This window comes from Manacus vitellinus, unplaced genomic scaffold, assembly GCF_001715985.3.
Source record: "Manacus vitellinus isolate BGI_N305 unplaced genomic scaffold, ASM171598v3 scaffold_27_pilon, whole genome shotgun sequence".
Taxonomy (NCBI): Eukaryota; Metazoa; Chordata; class Aves; order Passeriformes; family Pipridae; genus Manacus; species Manacus vitellinus.
This window is the reverse complement of record NW_021940039.1, coordinates 2,123,152-2,140,739: the sequence shown is the minus strand read 5'-3', so window position 1 is coordinate 2,140,739 and position 17,588 is coordinate 2,123,152. Positions and strand designations below refer to the sequence as shown.

General features: G+C 45.3%; 1 protein-coding gene across 2 annotated transcripts in view; it reads left to right on the top strand.

The window, feature by feature from the left end:
* CNTRL (centriolin) overlaps positions 1-17,371 on the top strand; it is a 27,702-nt gene extending 10,331 nt beyond the window's left edge. The window contains exons 12-44 of one of the 2 annotated variants that reach the window (XM_018074407.2): positions 731-884; positions 1,497-1,717; positions 2,328-2,504; positions 2,816-2,950; positions 3,045-3,190; positions 3,731-3,911; positions 4,365-4,544; positions 4,797-4,976; positions 5,518-5,634; positions 6,040-6,184; positions 6,674-6,813; positions 7,299-7,485; positions 7,760-8,070; positions 8,215-8,423; positions 8,583-8,775; positions 9,136-9,266; positions 9,401-9,541; positions 9,661-9,787; positions 9,942-10,106; positions 10,817-10,976; positions 11,079-11,194; positions 11,649-11,866; positions 12,252-12,409; positions 12,659-12,732; positions 13,098-13,286; positions 13,512-13,737; positions 13,915-14,120; positions 14,366-14,506; positions 15,070-15,321; positions 15,414-15,476; positions 16,012-16,212; positions 16,495-16,598; positions 17,079-17,371. In XM_018074407.2, the coding sequence (XP_017929896.1) occupies positions 731-884; positions 1,497-1,717; positions 2,328-2,504; positions 2,816-2,950; positions 3,045-3,190; positions 3,731-3,911; positions 4,365-4,544; positions 4,797-4,976; positions 5,518-5,634; positions 6,040-6,184; positions 6,674-6,813; positions 7,299-7,485; positions 7,760-8,070; positions 8,215-8,423; positions 8,583-8,775; positions 9,136-9,266; positions 9,401-9,541; positions 9,661-9,787; positions 9,942-10,106; positions 10,817-10,976; positions 11,079-11,194; positions 11,649-11,866; positions 12,252-12,409; positions 12,659-12,732; positions 13,098-13,286; positions 13,512-13,737; positions 13,915-14,120; positions 14,366-14,506; positions 15,070-15,321; positions 15,414-15,476; positions 16,012-16,212; positions 16,495-16,590 (5,340 nt within the window). In that variant the 3' untranslated portion in view covers positions 16,591-16,598; positions 17,079-17,371. Of the gene's footprint in view, positions 1-730; positions 885-1,496; positions 1,718-2,327; positions 2,505-2,815; positions 2,951-3,044; positions 3,191-3,730; positions 3,912-4,364; positions 4,545-4,796; positions 4,977-5,517; positions 5,635-6,039; positions 6,185-6,673; positions 6,814-7,298; positions 7,486-7,759; positions 8,071-8,214; positions 8,424-8,582; positions 8,776-9,135; positions 9,267-9,400; positions 9,542-9,660; positions 9,788-9,941; positions 10,107-10,816; positions 10,977-11,078; positions 11,195-11,648; positions 11,867-12,251; positions 12,410-12,658; positions 12,733-13,097; positions 13,287-13,511; positions 13,738-13,914; positions 14,121-14,365; positions 14,507-15,069; positions 15,322-15,413; positions 15,477-16,011; positions 16,213-16,494 lie in introns of both variants that reach the window. The other variant, XM_029960543.1, reaches the window with a different exon arrangement.
* The last annotated feature ends 217 nt before the right edge of the window (positions 17,372-17,588 follow it).

Below are 17,588 nucleotides of genomic sequence, written 5' to 3'. Positions count from 1 at the left end.
ATTTATTCTTTTTGAGAAGTGACAAAAAGGTGCTGTTTGTCGTGACAGTATAATTCTGTACTTGCCCAAGTTTCTGGTATTTGAATCGTTTCTGAGCAATTTCATAGCAGTGAGAAACAACACTTTATTCTGTTGACAACCACGTTTTGTATACAGCTGAAACAATCAGCTAATTCATACTAAATGCATCAAGTCCTGACCAAAGTCTGTGTATCTCCCAGAAATGTTTTAACAAAATAATAAATATTCTGCTTTAAGTAAATCTTAACTGTGAAGTTGGCCAGACTTGCTGGTTGTTCAGAGTATTTTCCTTGGAGTGCTGACCTGACATGTTCTAAAGCATCATCTGCTCCGAAGGCAATGCAGGACGACAGGATTAAAGGTTCTGGAAGAAATCATGTTTGTTCTTGACTGAGAGAGGAAATGGTAGAACAAAATGTAAAGGCAGGAAGAGAGATAGTAGTCATGAGGAATGATTTATAAATGCAGGCTTTATCCACCGTGCCTGGGCAAGGGGGAGACTCCAAACAATGCTGCTGGTCACAGATTGCTGCTTATCTGGGGTTCTTTGTGGGGCAGGAGTGAGGGAAAATAAACCCCCAAACACCACAATGTGTGACTTTTATTGCTGATAGAGGGACACTGCAGAGCTGAGACGAAACACTGGTTGGAGTTTTTTAAATCTATATTGATGTTGTCCTGCTTTCCCTTTCCAACTGCTCATTACCAGGCTCACATGAAAGCTCAGAAAGCAGGCAAAGAACAGCAGCTGGATATGATGAACAAACATTGCCAACAGCTGGAGAGTCGCCTGGATGAAATGCTCTCCAGGATTGCAAAGGAAACTGAGGAAATCAAGGACTTGGAGCAGCAGCTCACTGATGGTAAATTTGAATTTTTTTCTTACAGTATTTATTTTTAGGAAAACATGACAGTGGAGGGTTCAGTTTTGTTTATCTTTGTGCAAATGAAATAGGGAATGTGTAGGAAAATGTTGGAAAACTGTTCTTAACTGATGTAAAAGGACACTGTGTGTGTTCACCTCACTTGTACAGGGTTGGGGAAGGTCATTTGTGAGGCTCTTCCCTTGTTTCCTTTTTCCTTAAGGTAAGGGATGAGGTTTGAAAACTGCCTTGAAGTCAATGAAGTAAATTTATGCATACATTTCCTACACATCTAAATCTGTGTAAAAGTGACTATCCCAGAAAAGAACATGATTTTAAAAATTGAAACAAAATTGATTTAGGTGTAAAGGTAACAAATGTCACCTTAGGTGGGAGGGAGGAATGAGAGTTAAGAAGAGTTTCTTTTTAACTCTGCCAGTGGTCAGGGAAATCCTGAAAGCACAGGCATTTTCTGCTTGGGTTCCAGGTACTTGTTGTTATTACTTACTCCAAAAGGCAAACATTTAAAGAAGATGAAGAAAGCAAGTTTTGTTGGTTTTGTAAAGAAATGTGGCTTCTTAAGGATCTCACGTTTGTTTTGCATTTCTGCAGGTCAGATAGCAACAAATGAAGCCCTGAAAAGGGACTTGGAAAGTATCATCATGGGACTGCAGGAATACCTGCAAAGTGTCAAGTGCCAGGCAAAACAGGCCAATGAGGAATGTAAGAAGTTGCAGAAGGATAAAGAATCTTTGCTAGAAAGATTGGCAGATCTAGAGGAGGATAAAAACAACCTGGAAATGGTTGCCATGGATGCAGAAAATATGAGAAAAGTAAGGCTTAATACCTTTCTTCCCAAATTCAGATGTCTAAGAGTAACCTTGAAAAAACAAAAGGCTGGTGAGCAGATTTGGGCTAGGGAAGCACAGTTCCCTGGACTTGGTATGGTAACAACTATTAGATGTGCCCCCACACCTTGAGAACAGAATCTGGCCTTTAAAACCAGTTGCCAGAGAGCTACAGTAAATATGAACTTGGTGGGAGATGCCTCAGAAATGCAGGTTTTACCTTTCAGGCATCACTACAAATGGACTTGCAGGTGACCCTGTGGGGGGTGGGACACTGGCCAGGGATGTGTTACCAGCCTGGATCTGTCCTGTCAGTCCTGATTTAGAGCTGTCCTGGCACCCTGAGGAATTTGATGTGAGCCTGGATTCCAGGAACACATCACTCTGTCACTCTGTCACCTTGAGCTCCACCTTTCTAACCTGAGTGTCCATTTTTGACCAGTCAGAGCAGCATCACTGACCTGACCTTAAACATTTAACCCTTCAAGTTTTAATGTTTAGTGAGGTCCTGGGTTAAAGGGGAAGACAGGCACTGTATTCCTAAGAAATCCTGGCTCTCTGTGTACATCCTTCTCAAATGACTCTGGAATTCCAGGAAATTGCAGTGCTGGAGAGGGCCCTCCAAGAGCAGCAAGAAATAAATGAGTCTCTCCGAGATGCCCAAGGGAAGGTCAGTGCCTACGAGGCTGAGCTGGAGGCCCAGCTGAGAGAGAGGGATGCTGAAGCCAAGCAGCAAAAAGAAGAATTTGAAAGACTGAAACAACTTAGCCAGGTAAGGACAGAGCTCTGGTGCTGCCAGAGGTGTAACCTGCCCAGGGATGAGGGAGGACTAAACTTCCCTCCCTACCACACCTCCAATTGTTGGTTTAGTTGTGCCCCCAAATGGAAGGTGGCACCACTTTTCTGGGCTTTATAACTTTGTTTGGGTCCAGATGGTTTGGTTGGGGTTGTTTTGTTGGATTTATTTTTAGGAGGTGTTGTTATACTGTTACTGTTTTAAGGAATGCATCTGTTGGTGTGTGTTTAGTGCCAGGTTGGGCTTGGGAATGGGGGTGTTAATCTGAAGGTTTTCTGTGTTTGTAGATGGAACTGTCAGCCCTGCAGGCTGAACTTGAAAAAGAAAGGCAGGTGTTAGAGAATGCTCAGACCAAAGCACAGCTGGCAGAAGAGAAGGAACAACAAAATTACAAGCTCCTTTCTCAGTTCAAACAACTGCAGGTGAAGTATTTGTTGTATTAAAAATTTAAGCTTTTATCATTTGTGGATTTGTTTACTTACGTTTGTGTGGATTTTTTTGGTCTTTTTTTTTTAGGGAGACAACAATCTCCTGAAAGAACAGCTTAAAGATCTTCAGGACCAGCTAAACCATGCAGTTGGGAACTTAATTCACCCTGAGGAAGTCTTGGCTTGTATAAATGAACTCAGGCAAAAGCTTCAGTCAGGGGCTGGAGAGATTCAGTGAGTAAAACAGAAGTACAGACAGTGTGAGATGTGTGCATGTGAAAGGGGCAGGGATTGTTCCTCTGTGCTGGGCACTGGGGAGGCCACACCTCGAATCCTGGGGGCAGTTTTGGACAAGAAAGACATTGAGGGGCTGGAGCATGTCCAGGGAAGGGGCTGGAGCAGCAGGAGAGGCTGAGGGAGCTGGGGGGGCTCAGCCTGGAGAAGAGGAGGCTCAGGAGGGACCTTCTCACTCTCCACAACTCCCTGACAGGAGTGGGGAGCTGGGGAAGGTCAGGCTGTGCTCCCGGGAAACAAGGGACAGGGCAAGAGGAAACAGCCTCAAGCTGTGCCAGGGGAGGTTTAGATTGGATATTTGGGACATTTTCCTCACTGAAAGGGTTGTCAAGCCTTGGAAGAGGCTGCCCAGGGCAGAATGAATGTATATTGTATGTCTTAAACTTGCACTGTAGTCTCAGGCTTCATTATTTCAGTACTGAGCATCACAATTTCAAGTGGTTATTTTCTGTCTCGGAACCTGGATTGTTTCTCTTTCAGGTGCCCAAATTCAGCTGATGTTGTAGGGAAAAGCCTTGCAAAGCTGCAGAGGGAATTTAATGACATCCTTGCTGATGCTGAGAGGGAAAAAGAGAAAGCATGGGCTAGACAGAGACAATTACAGGAAGAAATGGTATCCCAGCAGGAAAAGCTGGAAGAATTACAGGAGAAATATAGACAGGCAAGTATCAAACAACTAAAACAAGAGTATTTCAGCTTAGTCTAACAAATATAACTTGCAGATGAAGGATCAAGTTTCATTACAGATGGAGCTTTGCTACACTTTGTCTTTTATGTGACAGTGGAGTCTGGCTTTATTTTTTATTAGCTTTCTGATTTTTGCCTGATTATTTGGTGAATTAGAATTTAGACTCAATAATATGCCTCAGAGGCAACAAAGAATTGAATTATCAGTAGAAAATTACAGCTTCTTCTTGAAAGATCACTATACATATCACTAACAAAATAACTTGGGCACTCTTAAAATATTATAGTTACAGGGGAAAGCAGTTATTTTTCCTTTCTCTTTTGGTACCAAGTGTGCTGGTGATTGCATTTCCCAAAAGTTTGTTTAATTAAATCAGAAAAATAAAAAGTCTTTCTGGCTACTCATTCTGACTTATTTCACTTACAGGTTAAAGCTGAAAACAGGCAGAATAAGAACAAGGTCCATCAGTTGGAGAATGAAATCCAGCATTTACATGATAAAATAAAGAGCATGGAAGAGATTCAGGGCCTTGCTGACCAGCAGCTCCAGGAGGCAGATGAAGAGAAGGAGGCTATTCTTGCTCAACTGGAGGATTTAGAGAAGAGGGTAAGAATGAGTGAGGGCAGGTCCATTGCTCAGAAAAGAAGACTCAGAAACATCTGAATTATTTTGCTTTCTAAGATAAAACAGATACAGGCAGGAACAAAAAGGTTAAATGTAATGTCTTCCTTTTCCTTAAATTTTATGGTTTGTCCTTGCTTTAGTTCTGTGCATATAATACAAAGTGGGATAGAGAGCCTTCCTTCCATGCTGCTTTTTACTTCAAGCTTTTCAAACATACCATTTTCCTGCTTTCAGAAAAAAATAGAAGATGCCAGGGCACAACTGCAGGTTGTGAGTCTGGACAAGGAGCTGAAGGAACTGCAGAGGGCCATTGTCACCTCAGATAAGTTGGCAGCCACAGAGCTCTGCCTTGCTAAAAACCAGCTCAAGGCTCTTCGGGGGACTGTGCTCAGGATTAATCAGGAGAGGGCTGAGGTAAATCAGCATTGCTAATTAATTGCTTGTTAATGCCATCGGAGTGGGAACAGTCCTGGTGTCCTTTAAATCAGCTTCAGAGCTTCCTTCTGCACTGTCCTGCTGCACAGGAGCTCTTGCTTGGGCCAGAGTTTGAAATGCAGAGGATGAAGGAGTGATTTGGGGATGGGCAGGTGTTCCTGCCCTGTGAGGGAAGGGGAGAGAGAGGCAGATTAAACCTTTTATTAGTGAGAAGTCAAGCAATAGATAATCCATTGTTCTGGGAAATAGGAAAGCCAAAGAAAGGACTATGGAAGTTTGTGCTTGCACAAACTGGAAACAGGTTTTAAAACTGGGAACCATTTTTGGCTCTGTGCTGACACCTCCTCTCTACAAATACTGCAAAGTTAAAGGAGAAACATTGTTTTCCATGAACTTTGCCAGTTTCTGGAATGCCAGAACAGGCTGATGCTTCTTTTTGGTCAGCTTTTCCCAATGACACCTCTGCAAGCTTTTGAAGTGTTCCTGCAAACTAAAGCTCCAATAAAAATCTCCATTTTAGGAGATTGAGGAAGCTGAGGAGTTCTGTGCTGAGGCAGCTCGTGCTGCCCAGGATCTGGCCAGGGCAGAAGCAGAAATAGAATTGCTACAACAACAACTCAAAGAGAAGGAAGAGCAAGTAGGTTGCACTGATGTTTGTTCATGTTATATTGTATCATGTTATATGGGAAAATACCTATCAGTGAGTTTCTGAGAATGCCACATTTAGAGGTTCTTGCCCTGCCCTTTTCCCCAAGTTTTCCCAAGTCATGATGCTCTTCCCTCCCCTGTCACCTGCCCAAGAACAAAATGAAACCCTCCCTGACTTTTAAGCAAAATCATTCCTTGTTCACTCAATCACCTCCCCGTGGTTGTGGCTGAGCCTCTGTCTCATGAGGGAATGGGAAGAACAATTTTGTTCCCTCAAAGTGTTCTGCTGAGTGAGAGTTTTTATAGGGATGGATTGGGCATGGCCAAAAAGTTTTAACACAATCTGATTTAAGCTGAAGTGCTTTGCCTTGATTTAAACTTGCATTTCAAAAAGTTTCAGCGTGAAATGGAGAGAGCTGGAGAGAAAGCTGTTGCATCAAGCCCTCAGAAGTTTGAAATGGATAAATTAAATGAAGTTATGGAGCAGCAAAAAGCAGAAATCGACCGTTTAAGATGGTTGTTGGATAATATTGGGACAGGTAATTCTCTTTTCTCTCCTCTTATTGCAGAGAGGCAGGGACAAAAAAGACAACTGTTCCAAATTTCTCACTGTTTGAGCTGAGAATCTGGAGAATGAGGTGTTCAGAACACCTTCCTGTACAGCTCTACACAGGATAGGTGTTAATTTTCATTAGTTTGTGTTAACAGCACTTTTTATAGCTATTTGGAAAACAGGTTGTGCTATGAATTTAATTTATGCTGCTCTGGAACACTGTCAGAGATCTGTGTGAGGAGAACGAGCAGCAGTTACCTGGATATGAACTTGTATTTCTACAGTCTTAAAATGCCAAACCTCCCAGGGCCAGTGTATATATGTCACCAAATATAACATTTAGTTTGGTTCCCCCAGCAGTTAAACTTTTTATTATTTTTTCAGATTACCAGGATAATAATGAGGGGGAAAGCTGAATGCAGTGTTTATTTAATTATTTGCCTTGCATGCCTCTAAAACTGTGATTAATTTACAGTTAACAAAGATGAAGTTGACAACTTACAGGGGGAACTTGCAGCCCTCAGAAATGTGCTGTCCCACCACAGTGATTGTATCCCCAGCACAGCAGACCCCTGGAAAAGAAGAGGATACTGGTATTACCTGCCACCATCACAGGTCAGGAATAAAAACCCTGGTATGGATTTTTTTCCTTTTGGTGTGGGAAAGTGCATTATAAACTTACTGGATTTGGGAGGAACTGCAGAACAAACATTGGCTGCCATGTAAGAGAAATACTGAAACAAAACACACCCAAATGTTCCCTGATAAAGCCATTACTGTGTGTAACAGGAATCCAGTGTACATAACATTTGGAGGCAGCTCTTCAAAGTGCAGTGCTGCAAATTCATTTAGGTAAAGGTTAAAAGGGGATGTTACAGACAGACATTTACTGGAAAGGAGCATTTGTCTGAGTTTAAAAGAGAGATTGTTAAAATATATTTAGTGGTCCTTTTTTAAAGCAACATCATATTTGGAAATGAGCCAGCAGAGTGTGTGTGTAGCCTGCTCCTGAAAAATCATTAGAATTTCTACAACAAATGCTCTATTTTACATGATTTGTCATTTCTAGATTAAAACACACTGTATTTTTTTTTCTTCAGGCTTCAACTCCTGCTTCCCAGAGCACAAAGGACTCTGGAGTGTGTTTGGGGTGCTCTGGCTCATCCCCAGCCAGGAGAGGGAGTGTCCAGGACAGGCCACGTGGGAGGGAAGACTTGCCCAGCCAAGGAGGGTGTTGGGTTTATTCCCCAGCCAGAAATAGGTCATACAAAACAAATTCTGGTAGAGGTAAGTCAGTGCCACAGGCTCAGGATGTTCAGGAGCACACTAAAGATGGACTTGCTAAGGGTTCACAGTGAATGTTTTGATGTGCATGAGGGAATATAAATGCTTATTAGTGCTGAACTCATTATCCAGTTTCAGCAACATTTGATATGTTTTTGTACCTTATAGAATTTAAAATATTTGAAGACTACTGAAAAAAATGATTTAAACTACTGAAAAAATGATTTAAACTAGGCTGTGGTTTGGGTTTTGTTTGTTGTTTTTTTTTTAGGTAAAGATAGAAGAGCAAAAGAAGATGGTGAAGGAAATGTAGGAACTCCTGTTCTGGAAGAGCCTCCCTTTGTGCCACCTCCTGGCACAGTTCTTTACACTGCCCTTCCAGATGGTGCCCCTGCCCCTCAGGGAACAGGGGTTTCTGGCCCCCCTCCTGCAGCAGCCAGTGGAGGAGCAGTTGCTCCTGGCTCCATCATCCATGGCCCTCCTCCCCTGGGAGCCCAGGTGGTTTATGGCCCTCTGCCTCCCAACTGCACCGTCCCTCTCGTTCCCCTGGGAGTGCTCCACTGCAACGTGCCTGAACACCACAGTTTGGTAAGAACCAGGGGGGAACTGGCTGACAAATGGATTAGAAAAAAAAATCCCTGTGCTGGGAAGGTTCTGGATCTGCTCCTGAGCCTTGGGAGGATGGAACCAGAACATGGATGTTGATTTTCTTGGTGTGTTCCCCGTGTGCAGGAGAGCGAAGTGTCGAGGCTGGAGGACACCGTGTGCTACCTCAAGTCTCAGAAATACAAAGAGAGGTGCTCAGAGGCAGCTGAGCAGAAATACAAGAGAGAGGTGGAGAAACTGCTTCAAAATGTTGAAGAGCTTGAGCACGAAAGGGCAGAGCTGGAGTGTGAGGTGGCAGAGCTGCGGCGAGCGGCTCAGAGGCAGAGCAGGCGCAGGTGAGGGACTGCATGGAGTGCACTGGGAGTCAGCACTGGAAATAACTGAACTCTTGCCCAGTAAAAGTCAGTTTTGACTCATTCACAGAATTCCAGGAGGCTCCAGGCCTCTGGGGGTTTTGTATTTTAATTCCATGTTTTTCCTCCCCGACCTTTTAGGGACTTCATTGACGGGCACCCCGACAACCTGCTGGCAGAGCTGCAGTTGGAAAGGTCTCTGAGGCACCAGGAGGACGTTGCAGAGGAGATTGAGTGTGTGGAGAAGACTCTCCTGAAGCGCAGAGCTGAGCTCAGGGAGGCAGACAGGCTCCTCTCAGAGGCTCAGGTGGAACTGGAGAGCACCAGGGGGAAGGTGAGAAAGCCAGAACTGAGAGCAGAATGATTTAAGTGTTGCATTGGTTACTTTAGGCAGAGGGTTTTTGGTTGTCTAAGCAGTTCATTTTCACGTGGATAACCTGAAGCCTCTTAAAATGCTTCTATTAAAATAAGTCGTGGGATAGCCTGTGCTAAAAGAAAATGTTTTAGTCCCTGCCAAAGAGGAGGAAGGTGTCCTGCTCTGGCCAAGACAAAAGGTTCTACTTTATGGTAGAGAGGGAGAAGGCTCAGGTGGAATATTCAAGCCAGGAGGTCCCTTTCCAACAGCTGACTGCAGGATATGAATGTGGAAATCACAAGATGGGATGTATTGTCTCAGTTTTCAATTTTTCTCTAGACTAAAGAGACTCTTCAGAAGTACAGTCGTGCCAAAGAGCATCTGTCCTGCACCGAGTCAGAGGCAAAGGAGCTGGAGCAGAGGGCTCAGGAAATGGCCACTAAACTTGTGAAAGCTGCTCAGCAACTCAGGTACACTGTTCTTGTGGGTCTGTGTCCCAGGGGGATGAGGAGAAGGATTAGATGCTTTCCAGTATCAAAGTAGTACTTTTGGAGAGGGAGAGCTGTTCAGATATTAATATAAAAAGGTAAAAATCCTTTTTTAGGTTATTACAGGCAGATACAAAGGATTTGGAACAGTACAAGAGGGAACAAGAAGGTATTTTGAAGGAAATCAACCAAATGGTGGCTGCAAGAGACTCTGAGTTCCAGTCACTGAACCAGAAGATAGAAATGCTCTCTGAAAGGTAAGGGGTTAGAATTTACCATAAACTGCATTAGATTAAATAAAGAAGTCTCCCTCCAATAAGTCACTGCCTTAAATATTCTCTCCTCTTTTGACACATGTTTTTATCCTCCCTCCCAGTCTTCAGAAGCTTCAGGGAGATATTAGACTGGCAGAAGGCAATGAGGACCATCACCTCCAGATCATCAGAGAAGCAGAAAGCCTTGTGCAAAGCAAGAAAACAGAACTGGAAACACTGAAAGATCAGGTAAAGCTCAGCTTACTGACCCTGGGCTCTCAATTTTATTGGTTCTGATGGAACTGAAGGCTGAGAAGTCTTAAGTCACTTGTTCTTGTTCGTGTGTGAAGCCACAAAACCAGAATCTTCCAGCTGATTCTTCTGTTAACCTTGTACTCTGTAGATTTCTGCTCAGCAGCAAGAGCTCCTGTTCCTGGAGCAGCAGGTGAAGCAGAGGACAGAAGAGCTCCATGTCCTGCAGGACTGCATTTCCCTAAAGAAAGGGGACCTCAAGGAAGCCCTTCGGGATGGAGAGACAGAAGCCCACGAGAAACTGCGCCAGATAAGGGTGAGTCTGTTCCAAATCAGCTCCCAGTTCACTTGAGAAAAAGAACTGAAGTAGCAAAAACATTCCATGAAGTTTCCACAAAGTCAGTTTGGCTTTCTGCCACCTCCCCAAACCCACTGAAAAATGGGGTTATGAAAAATAAACGGGCAAGTTTATGGGTTTGTGTGACTAAAAGCTTGGTCCAGATGCACAACTAAGAACTCCCCAGGTCCAGTAATTCTGACAGAATTGGTCTCCTGAGAACTAAATGACATTAATGACTTCCTGTTGCTGAGATGAGCAGCTGCTGAAGCAAGTCAGTGTGATCAGTGTGTGTCAAACACAACACAGCTGCCTGTGCCCAGCCCCACTTGCACTGAGAGGATTCTGTGCTTCCTTTCTGAAATAAAAACAAAGTATAAGGTTAATTATATTTTGTGGTTTGGTTTTTTTCATGGGGGCTTCCTGTCTGAGTTCATTTTAATGGCTGTTATTCACTGCAATGACAGTGTCAGACTTGTAGATCAAAACCTTTACAGAATTACTGTAAATAATCAACAAGCAAGACTTTAACCTAAACATTCTGTATTTTTTGTTTGTTAAACAGTATAATGGAATTAAATGGAGCAGAATATTGATGACAGACTTAAATAATGTTATAAGTATTTACACCTTCTATTTAAAGGATTGCAAATAATGACATTCCTTGTAACACTGATACATTTCCACAGGAAATAAAAGTAGTTTTGGAAGAGCTTAATGTTGAGAGGAAAGAACTGGATGCCCAGTTGAGTGGGAAAAGAGCACAGCTTTCATTCCTGAACAAGGATATTAGAAAGGAGGAAGAAAACCTTCAAGGAATCCTTGGGCAGATCACCAAGCACAAGATGGGTATGTCCCTGCATTTACTCACTGCTGTTTTGAGAGAAAAGAAACACACAGAGTTCTTCTCTCATCCTGATCCAATAACCTTTATTTATTTCACCTTTCTAGAACTGAAACATGTTGTGGAAATGCTGGAGCTTGAAAAGAACGAACTTCAAGGTTTGAAACTGCAGCATGAGCAGAAGGTCAATGAGCTGGAGAAGACTCAGGTGGCAATTCTGGAGGTGAGTGTTGCCTCTGGAGCTGATACAGGGACTGGGAGAGGTTCTGTGGTTCTGTGAAGCTCTGGGTAAGAGTCCTGATGCTTTTAAATCAATCAGTTCCTAATCTGATTTCAGCTTATCACAGAAAAGCCTTAAGTCTGCTTAGACCCTTTAAAATAATGGGATTTTTTGGTGCATGGGGGGAGAGAGGGGGCAGACAGACAGAAGGCTCTTCTGTGGCTGTTGGATGATGGGAACAGTTTCCTTAGGTTGAGCTTCCAGAGTCTTTTTCTCTGGATTCTCTTTGTGTCCTCACTTGCACAGGGTGAGTCTCATTTCCATCCTAACCTTCCTCACAAATCCCCTCCAACCCAGCAAGGTTTCTGAACTGCTGCAGGGTGTTAATACTTGTTCTCCTTCTGGATCATAGAAACATGTTCAAAATGCCTGTTGTTTTTTTTTTTTGGTTTTGCAGGAGAAGCTAAAACTGGAGAAGGTTCAGAGGTTCTTTCAGTGCCAGCAAGGGGAAGTGGAGAGGCAGGAACAGCTCCTCGAGAAGGACCGGCAGGAGAACCAACAGCTGGTTTCCCAAATGCAAACTCTGCAGAACAACCTCGAGGCCCTGGCTAAGGAGAAGGAAAAGCTCCAGGAAGACTCCTGGAGTCTGGAGAAGAGGTTGTCACAAACCAGAAGGTGGGGGGATATTTTCTTGCTGCAAAGCTCAGAAGGGCTGGGAAGTGCTTTGAGTGCCTGTTTGTTGGAATTAAAAATACAGCTGTAACTTTGAGGTGCCCAATTATACAGAATGTGCAGCTCCTTCTGTCCTGGGGAGGTTTTATTTTAAGCCTGAATGCAATAACTTAGAGAAAATACTCAGCAGTGGAGCTGGTGAATTCAACAGCATTTGTTATATCCTGGCACTGCCACAAGAAATGTTAAAAAAGTCAAATGTTGAGTCTTGGAACGGGACATTTGTCTTGCTCTGACTGCTGGGTACCACCCCCTTGGGCTGAGGAGATTTCACTGACATTTTTTAAGGATTTTCAACCAACCAAGAATATCTATTCTCATTTTACAGAGACTTAACTGCTGCTGAAGACAGCAGCAGAACTGCCCTGTCCAATGCAGAAAAAATGGAACTGAAGGTTAAGAACCTGCAGCAGGAGGTGGAGCTACTGAGCAAGCAGAAGAAATCACTGAATGGAGAGATTGTTGCTGTCCAGGAGGATCTTCAAGGTAAAGATCAGTTTTTGGGTTTAAGCTGTAATACATTCCAAGAGAAATTGTGTTAAAAGACACACTTTAACTCAGGTGTCTGATATTAAATATCCAACATGCTCAGATGTCTCCAGGCAGAAAGTGTCAAAAAGATGGAAATTTTAGAAACTGTTTCTATTGTTCATTCTTCACTTAAGAGAGAATTTCTGTGTGCAGGGATTTCAGACTGCTGATTGAAAGACTCTTGTTGCCAAATATGTTTTCTAGGAAAAAAGGAAGAACTGGAAACAGTGAAAGGAGAACTGAGTGACTCCAGGGAGCAGCTCCGAGTAGTGGCACAGGTTGGTTTTAGTGAAACACGAATTTATTGTCACAGGGGGAGGAGGTTGAGGCACAGCAGGCACAGCCCCTCCCCTGTTTGTCTGGGCACTCCAGCTCAGCCTCAGAGCCTGGCAGAGCTCAGAAACTGAGGCTGGGGTGGGTTTGATTGTTTTTTAAGAAGATACTTTAAAACCAACCAGCCAGCCAGCCCTGGTTTCTCCCCTGGTGGTTCCTGCTGTGTCAGTCCACTCGGGTGGTTTGCATGGAAGGAAATGCTCAGGGTGACCAGGGTTGGTGAGTTGTGTTCTCAAACACAACCCTTCTGGCCAGAGAGCTGCTCCTCTCACCAGCTCCTCCTCTCACCCGGGTTTGGTTTGTGTTGCAGGATTTGAAGAACAACACGAGGCAGCAGGAGGAGCTGCTGAGGGAGCAGGCAGCCCTGAGGGGAGACATCCAGGAGTATTTGAGGAAGCGTAAGGATCACCAGGAGAGGCAGAGGAAGAGGGAGAACCAATTGGAGGAGCTCCAGAAAAAGATTGAAGAGAAGGAAACAGAACTGGCTGAACAGGAAGAGGTAACGAGCCCCCTGACTTGCCTCACTTCCCCTGAGCTGGAAAGTAAGGCAGCCAAAAAGTGTGGGGAGAGTTTACAAACAACCACAGCCTGGCTTGGCTTGGGAGGGACCTTAAAGCTCATCCAGCTCTTTCCAATTTATGCTGCTTTAGCTTCTGTAATGTTTCTTAGAGGTGGTTATTGTTCTCCTTGGTGTTCAAGCTCTGAGTGGGGGGTTTTCTGGCAGGTTCTCCATCACCTCAGGCAAAGTTCAGAGCGAGAAGGAAAAAAGCTGGAAGAATGTACAGCTAAAGTGAAAGAGGAGAGAATCCTCTTGGAAAAGGAACTTGCAGATCAACACAAGAAACTGGAGCAGACAATAGCAAAAGTCAGGCTGGCAGAGGAAAACCTTGGGAAGCTGGAAAAGGAGGAGTCCAGATGTGCAGCTCTGGAAGAAACTGTCAGAAAAAGCAGTAAGTCATTGCCCAAATTAATTGTTTCCACCTCTGGGCCCTTAGTCTAATGGAACCAACAGATATTTCTGTTCATTTGGTTTCTTGGTGTTTGAAAAGTGTCTGCTGTGTGTGAAATGGGCCAGGATGGCTCAGGCTCTGCTAATCAGGATTGGTTTTAAAATATGTTAATTACAGAACAGCAGCTCTCAGAAAGAGAATCACAGTTACAACAGAAAGACAGAGAAATACAGTGTCTTCAGGAGGAACTGGAAGTCTCCAAGTCTGAGCTAAAGCAGCTCCAAGATCTGGTGGTGTCAGAGAGGAGAGAAGCAGAAAAACAAATCTTGAGTCTGAAAGAAAAACAGAACATGCAAAGGATGGAGCTTGAAAGAAAACTGCAGGTAAGTCCTGGCTGAGGGGAGAAGGTTTGGGGGCTTATTTTAAACAGCAAAATGATAGAACACCCATTTTTTGTACAGGAGGAACAAACCCCCCTGGCCAGACACAACCAACCTCTGGTATTTCCAGGCTGTGCTGCAGAGAACCTGAGTTACTCCTGTTTAATCCTGTTTCTGCCTGGGTTCTCTCAGTTCATATTTGTGCACTGGATGCTCCCACTAAAAGGCATCTTCCTGCATTTTCCCAGGAACAAAGGCATGAAAACACCAGTTTGCAGAGTGAGGTGGCAACAGCTGAGCAAGTGGCCCTGAGGAACCACCAACGAGCCAAGGGCCTCGTGAAGGACCTTGGGCAGATCCAGCAGCACTACAGGGACCTCCAGAGCCAGGTGGGTTCGAGGGTTGATCACCCCCAGACAGTTCATTTGTACTGGGTTTGAGTCTCCTGTCTGCTCTGTCACAATTACAAATACACCTCCTTGGCATAACCAGTCATGATTTATGCAAATCACTAAATGTTACCAACGTTCAGAGCTACTCAGGGAGCCTTTAACGACCTGTCAGTGCCAGCCTGGGCCAGCTTCTGCTTTTGAGACTCGCTTGGAATTAAAAGGGATTCCACCTTGTCTGATGCCTTCTAGTCCTTTAATAAATCCTTTATAAATTGCTTCCAAGCCCTTTAAAAACGGGGTCCTGCAGAGAAGGATGTTGTTGGCAACTGGAAAGTATTCAGGAAGGCCCTGCAAGGTTTAAGTGAACAAGTTGTGTCCTGGAGTTTCCTGTTCCCATCCAGGGGGTTTCCCTGGCAGAGTTAATGTTGGAACTAGAGCTGCAGCTGGGCAGAGGTTTTGGGGGTTCTGATTGTAGTGGTCCTGGTGTAACCCTTTCAAAGTAGCCCCTCTGGACAGGTGAGGTGTTTGTAACCCAGTGCTGAGACTGTTCTGTGCTGCAGGTCAAAACCCTGGAGGAGAGACAAAGGGAAATGGAGAGTGCAGCAACATTGCTTAACCTGGAGGTTGAAGATGAAATTAGGACGGGGTTTAAATCTCCCAACTCCTCTTCTCTGTACCCGTTGGAGGATCTGGAAACATCCTCTGAAGCAAAGGGAAGCCTGTTGTGTGAGTCTGGGGACTGGGAGCCCTTTGCTGCTGCTGACAGACTGTCCCGGGGAGACAAGTGGAACATCTCCAGTATCTTCATAATGGTAAAAAGCTTTGGGAAAGCAGCTGCTGCTGGTGCTGCAGCCAAGTGTGGGGGCCCTGTCCCTGCCGTGCTCATGTGCCTCTGTTTCCCCAGGACGAGCAGTGGCGGGGGGAGGCGCTCCGGGAGCAGCTCCAGCAGCACGAGGACCGGCTCAAGGTGCCACATCTGTGCCTGTCACAGCCACACGGCCCCGGGGCCACTTCCACACACCCCCCAAACACCCCGGGGCTGTGGGATCCTCCCCCAGCTCGGCCAAATCCACTCTGGAGTGACCAGGGACAGGAGCTTTGGGTGGGGGAAAAGTAAAACAGTAAAAGCCTGGCAATGCAGGCTGGAGCAAGATGAGTAATTTTAATTAGCAGTTAATTGGATTTTAGAGTATTCCAAGAAGATTCTCTCACTTCTACCACACTGTGGTATATCAGCAATGTGACAGATGAGTTCAGAGCTACCCATGATCACATGAAGGTGATGGGGGAGTTCAGTTAGAACATGGCAAAGGCCATCAAAACAGAGCCAGTTTAAAAACAATTCCCTAACCCACTGCCCCCTGCCTGTGGTGTGAGACTGAACATTCCAGCCCTTAGGGCTTGACTTGACCTTTTCAATAGGGTGGGAAGTGGCTCTGCCTGGTGTAACCAGGCCTGTCCAGTGGGCAGTGCCCTGGTGTGACCCCCCTGTCCCTGCCCAGGCCCAGCTCTGGCAGTCCCTGGCCCAGCAGGCCGAGGTGCTGCTGCGGGGGAAGCAGCAGACGGCGGGGAGCCTGCACAGCCTGCAGAGACAGCTCGATGAGCTCCACGACCTGCTCAGCTCCGCCTCCGACTCGCTGCTCCTGGCCAGGAGCTCCAGCCTGGGATCTCTCAACAGCACTCTGAATTCCACAAGAACTCAGGTAATGTGCTGCTGTGGGCAGCAATTCTGGTTTGCGGGGTTTTAATGTTTTTTTTTCTCACTGGGCAGAGGCTTCTGAAGGGGGGTGATCAAACCCTGCACTTACTCTGGCAGTAGCTGATGTATTTGGAAAGGCTGAGCTTTCCTCAGAGTGGTTGGGGCTTTTTATTCTTTTCTTTTTAATCTTTTGTTCTCTAAAATCAAATTTTTTCTCGTTTTTACAAAGTCTAATGTCTCTGCTAATTGAAGGCATTAATCACCCTGACTTTACTGCTTTTCCCAGGCCTCTCTGCCAGGCCTTGCCGGGGTCCCCAGCAGGCCGGGAAGTGTCTCAGGATCTCCCACAACACGTTCCTGCTCCCAGGGAGTCTCTCGGTGAAGCCAGAGGTGAGACACAACTTCAGCCTGGTCCCAGCCTCCCTGAGAGCTGGAATGCCAAGGGACACAGGGGCAGGTGGGGGTTCCCAGCCCACTGTCCCTCCCCAGTGCCGTGCTGTCTGTCCTGGTTTAGGGGTGTGTGTTCTGCAGGAGGAGGCTCTGGGCAGGAGCTGCTGGGAGCTCTCCTGGGACACAGAGGGACCAAGTTAAACATTAAGCTTTGCCATCCTTGGCCTTTCAGTAACACATTTTTGGCTTAGGAACTGTCCAGCCCAGTGGCTGAACCTCTGCTAGGGCTGGTTCACAGCAGCCCAGGACAGAACTGTTCTTTTGGACCAGCTGAAGTTAAAATTGGTACTTGAAAAGTGGCTTCACATTGGAAGAGCTCAGAGCACATCCCCAGCTTGGCCATGGGCCCTCAGCTGCCACCTCTGAAGACTTCTCCTACCTCACTGTGTGAGCCCTGTCTGACAAGGCCTTTGCCCACAGGAGCTGCTGCAGGGCCTGCACTGTGCTGTGAAGGTTTTGTACAACTGAAGAACAGGTTTATGTATATGTTGTGTTTTTTTTTTAAAAAAACAAACTATTTTAAATGAGTATTTAAATGTGCCCAAAACAACCTCCTATTTAAGTGCTCAGCTCTTGGCCAATTTTGACTTTACAGAAACCTTGTTACAAGGCTGGACTTGTCCCCTGACCTGTTGCCAAACACATGGAGGTTTTAAATACAATTATTTTTTTGAGTACTTCCTTAAAATAAACTTCTGTGATCGATGCTTTTACGTGGGGGTGGTTGTGGGTTCTTTTCCTTAAAGCTGCTCTCCAGGACACTGAGCTGCTCACCCAGCACAGCCCTGGACAGCAGCAGCTCCCACTGCAGGAATGTGTCCAGTACTGGCATTTCTGGTCTTGTAACTCTTCCTGGCTGCTGGGGGTGAGCTCTCAGCAGCCCTTTGCTCTCAAAGGCTTTGTGGATACAGTTAATGGCTTCAGAAACAA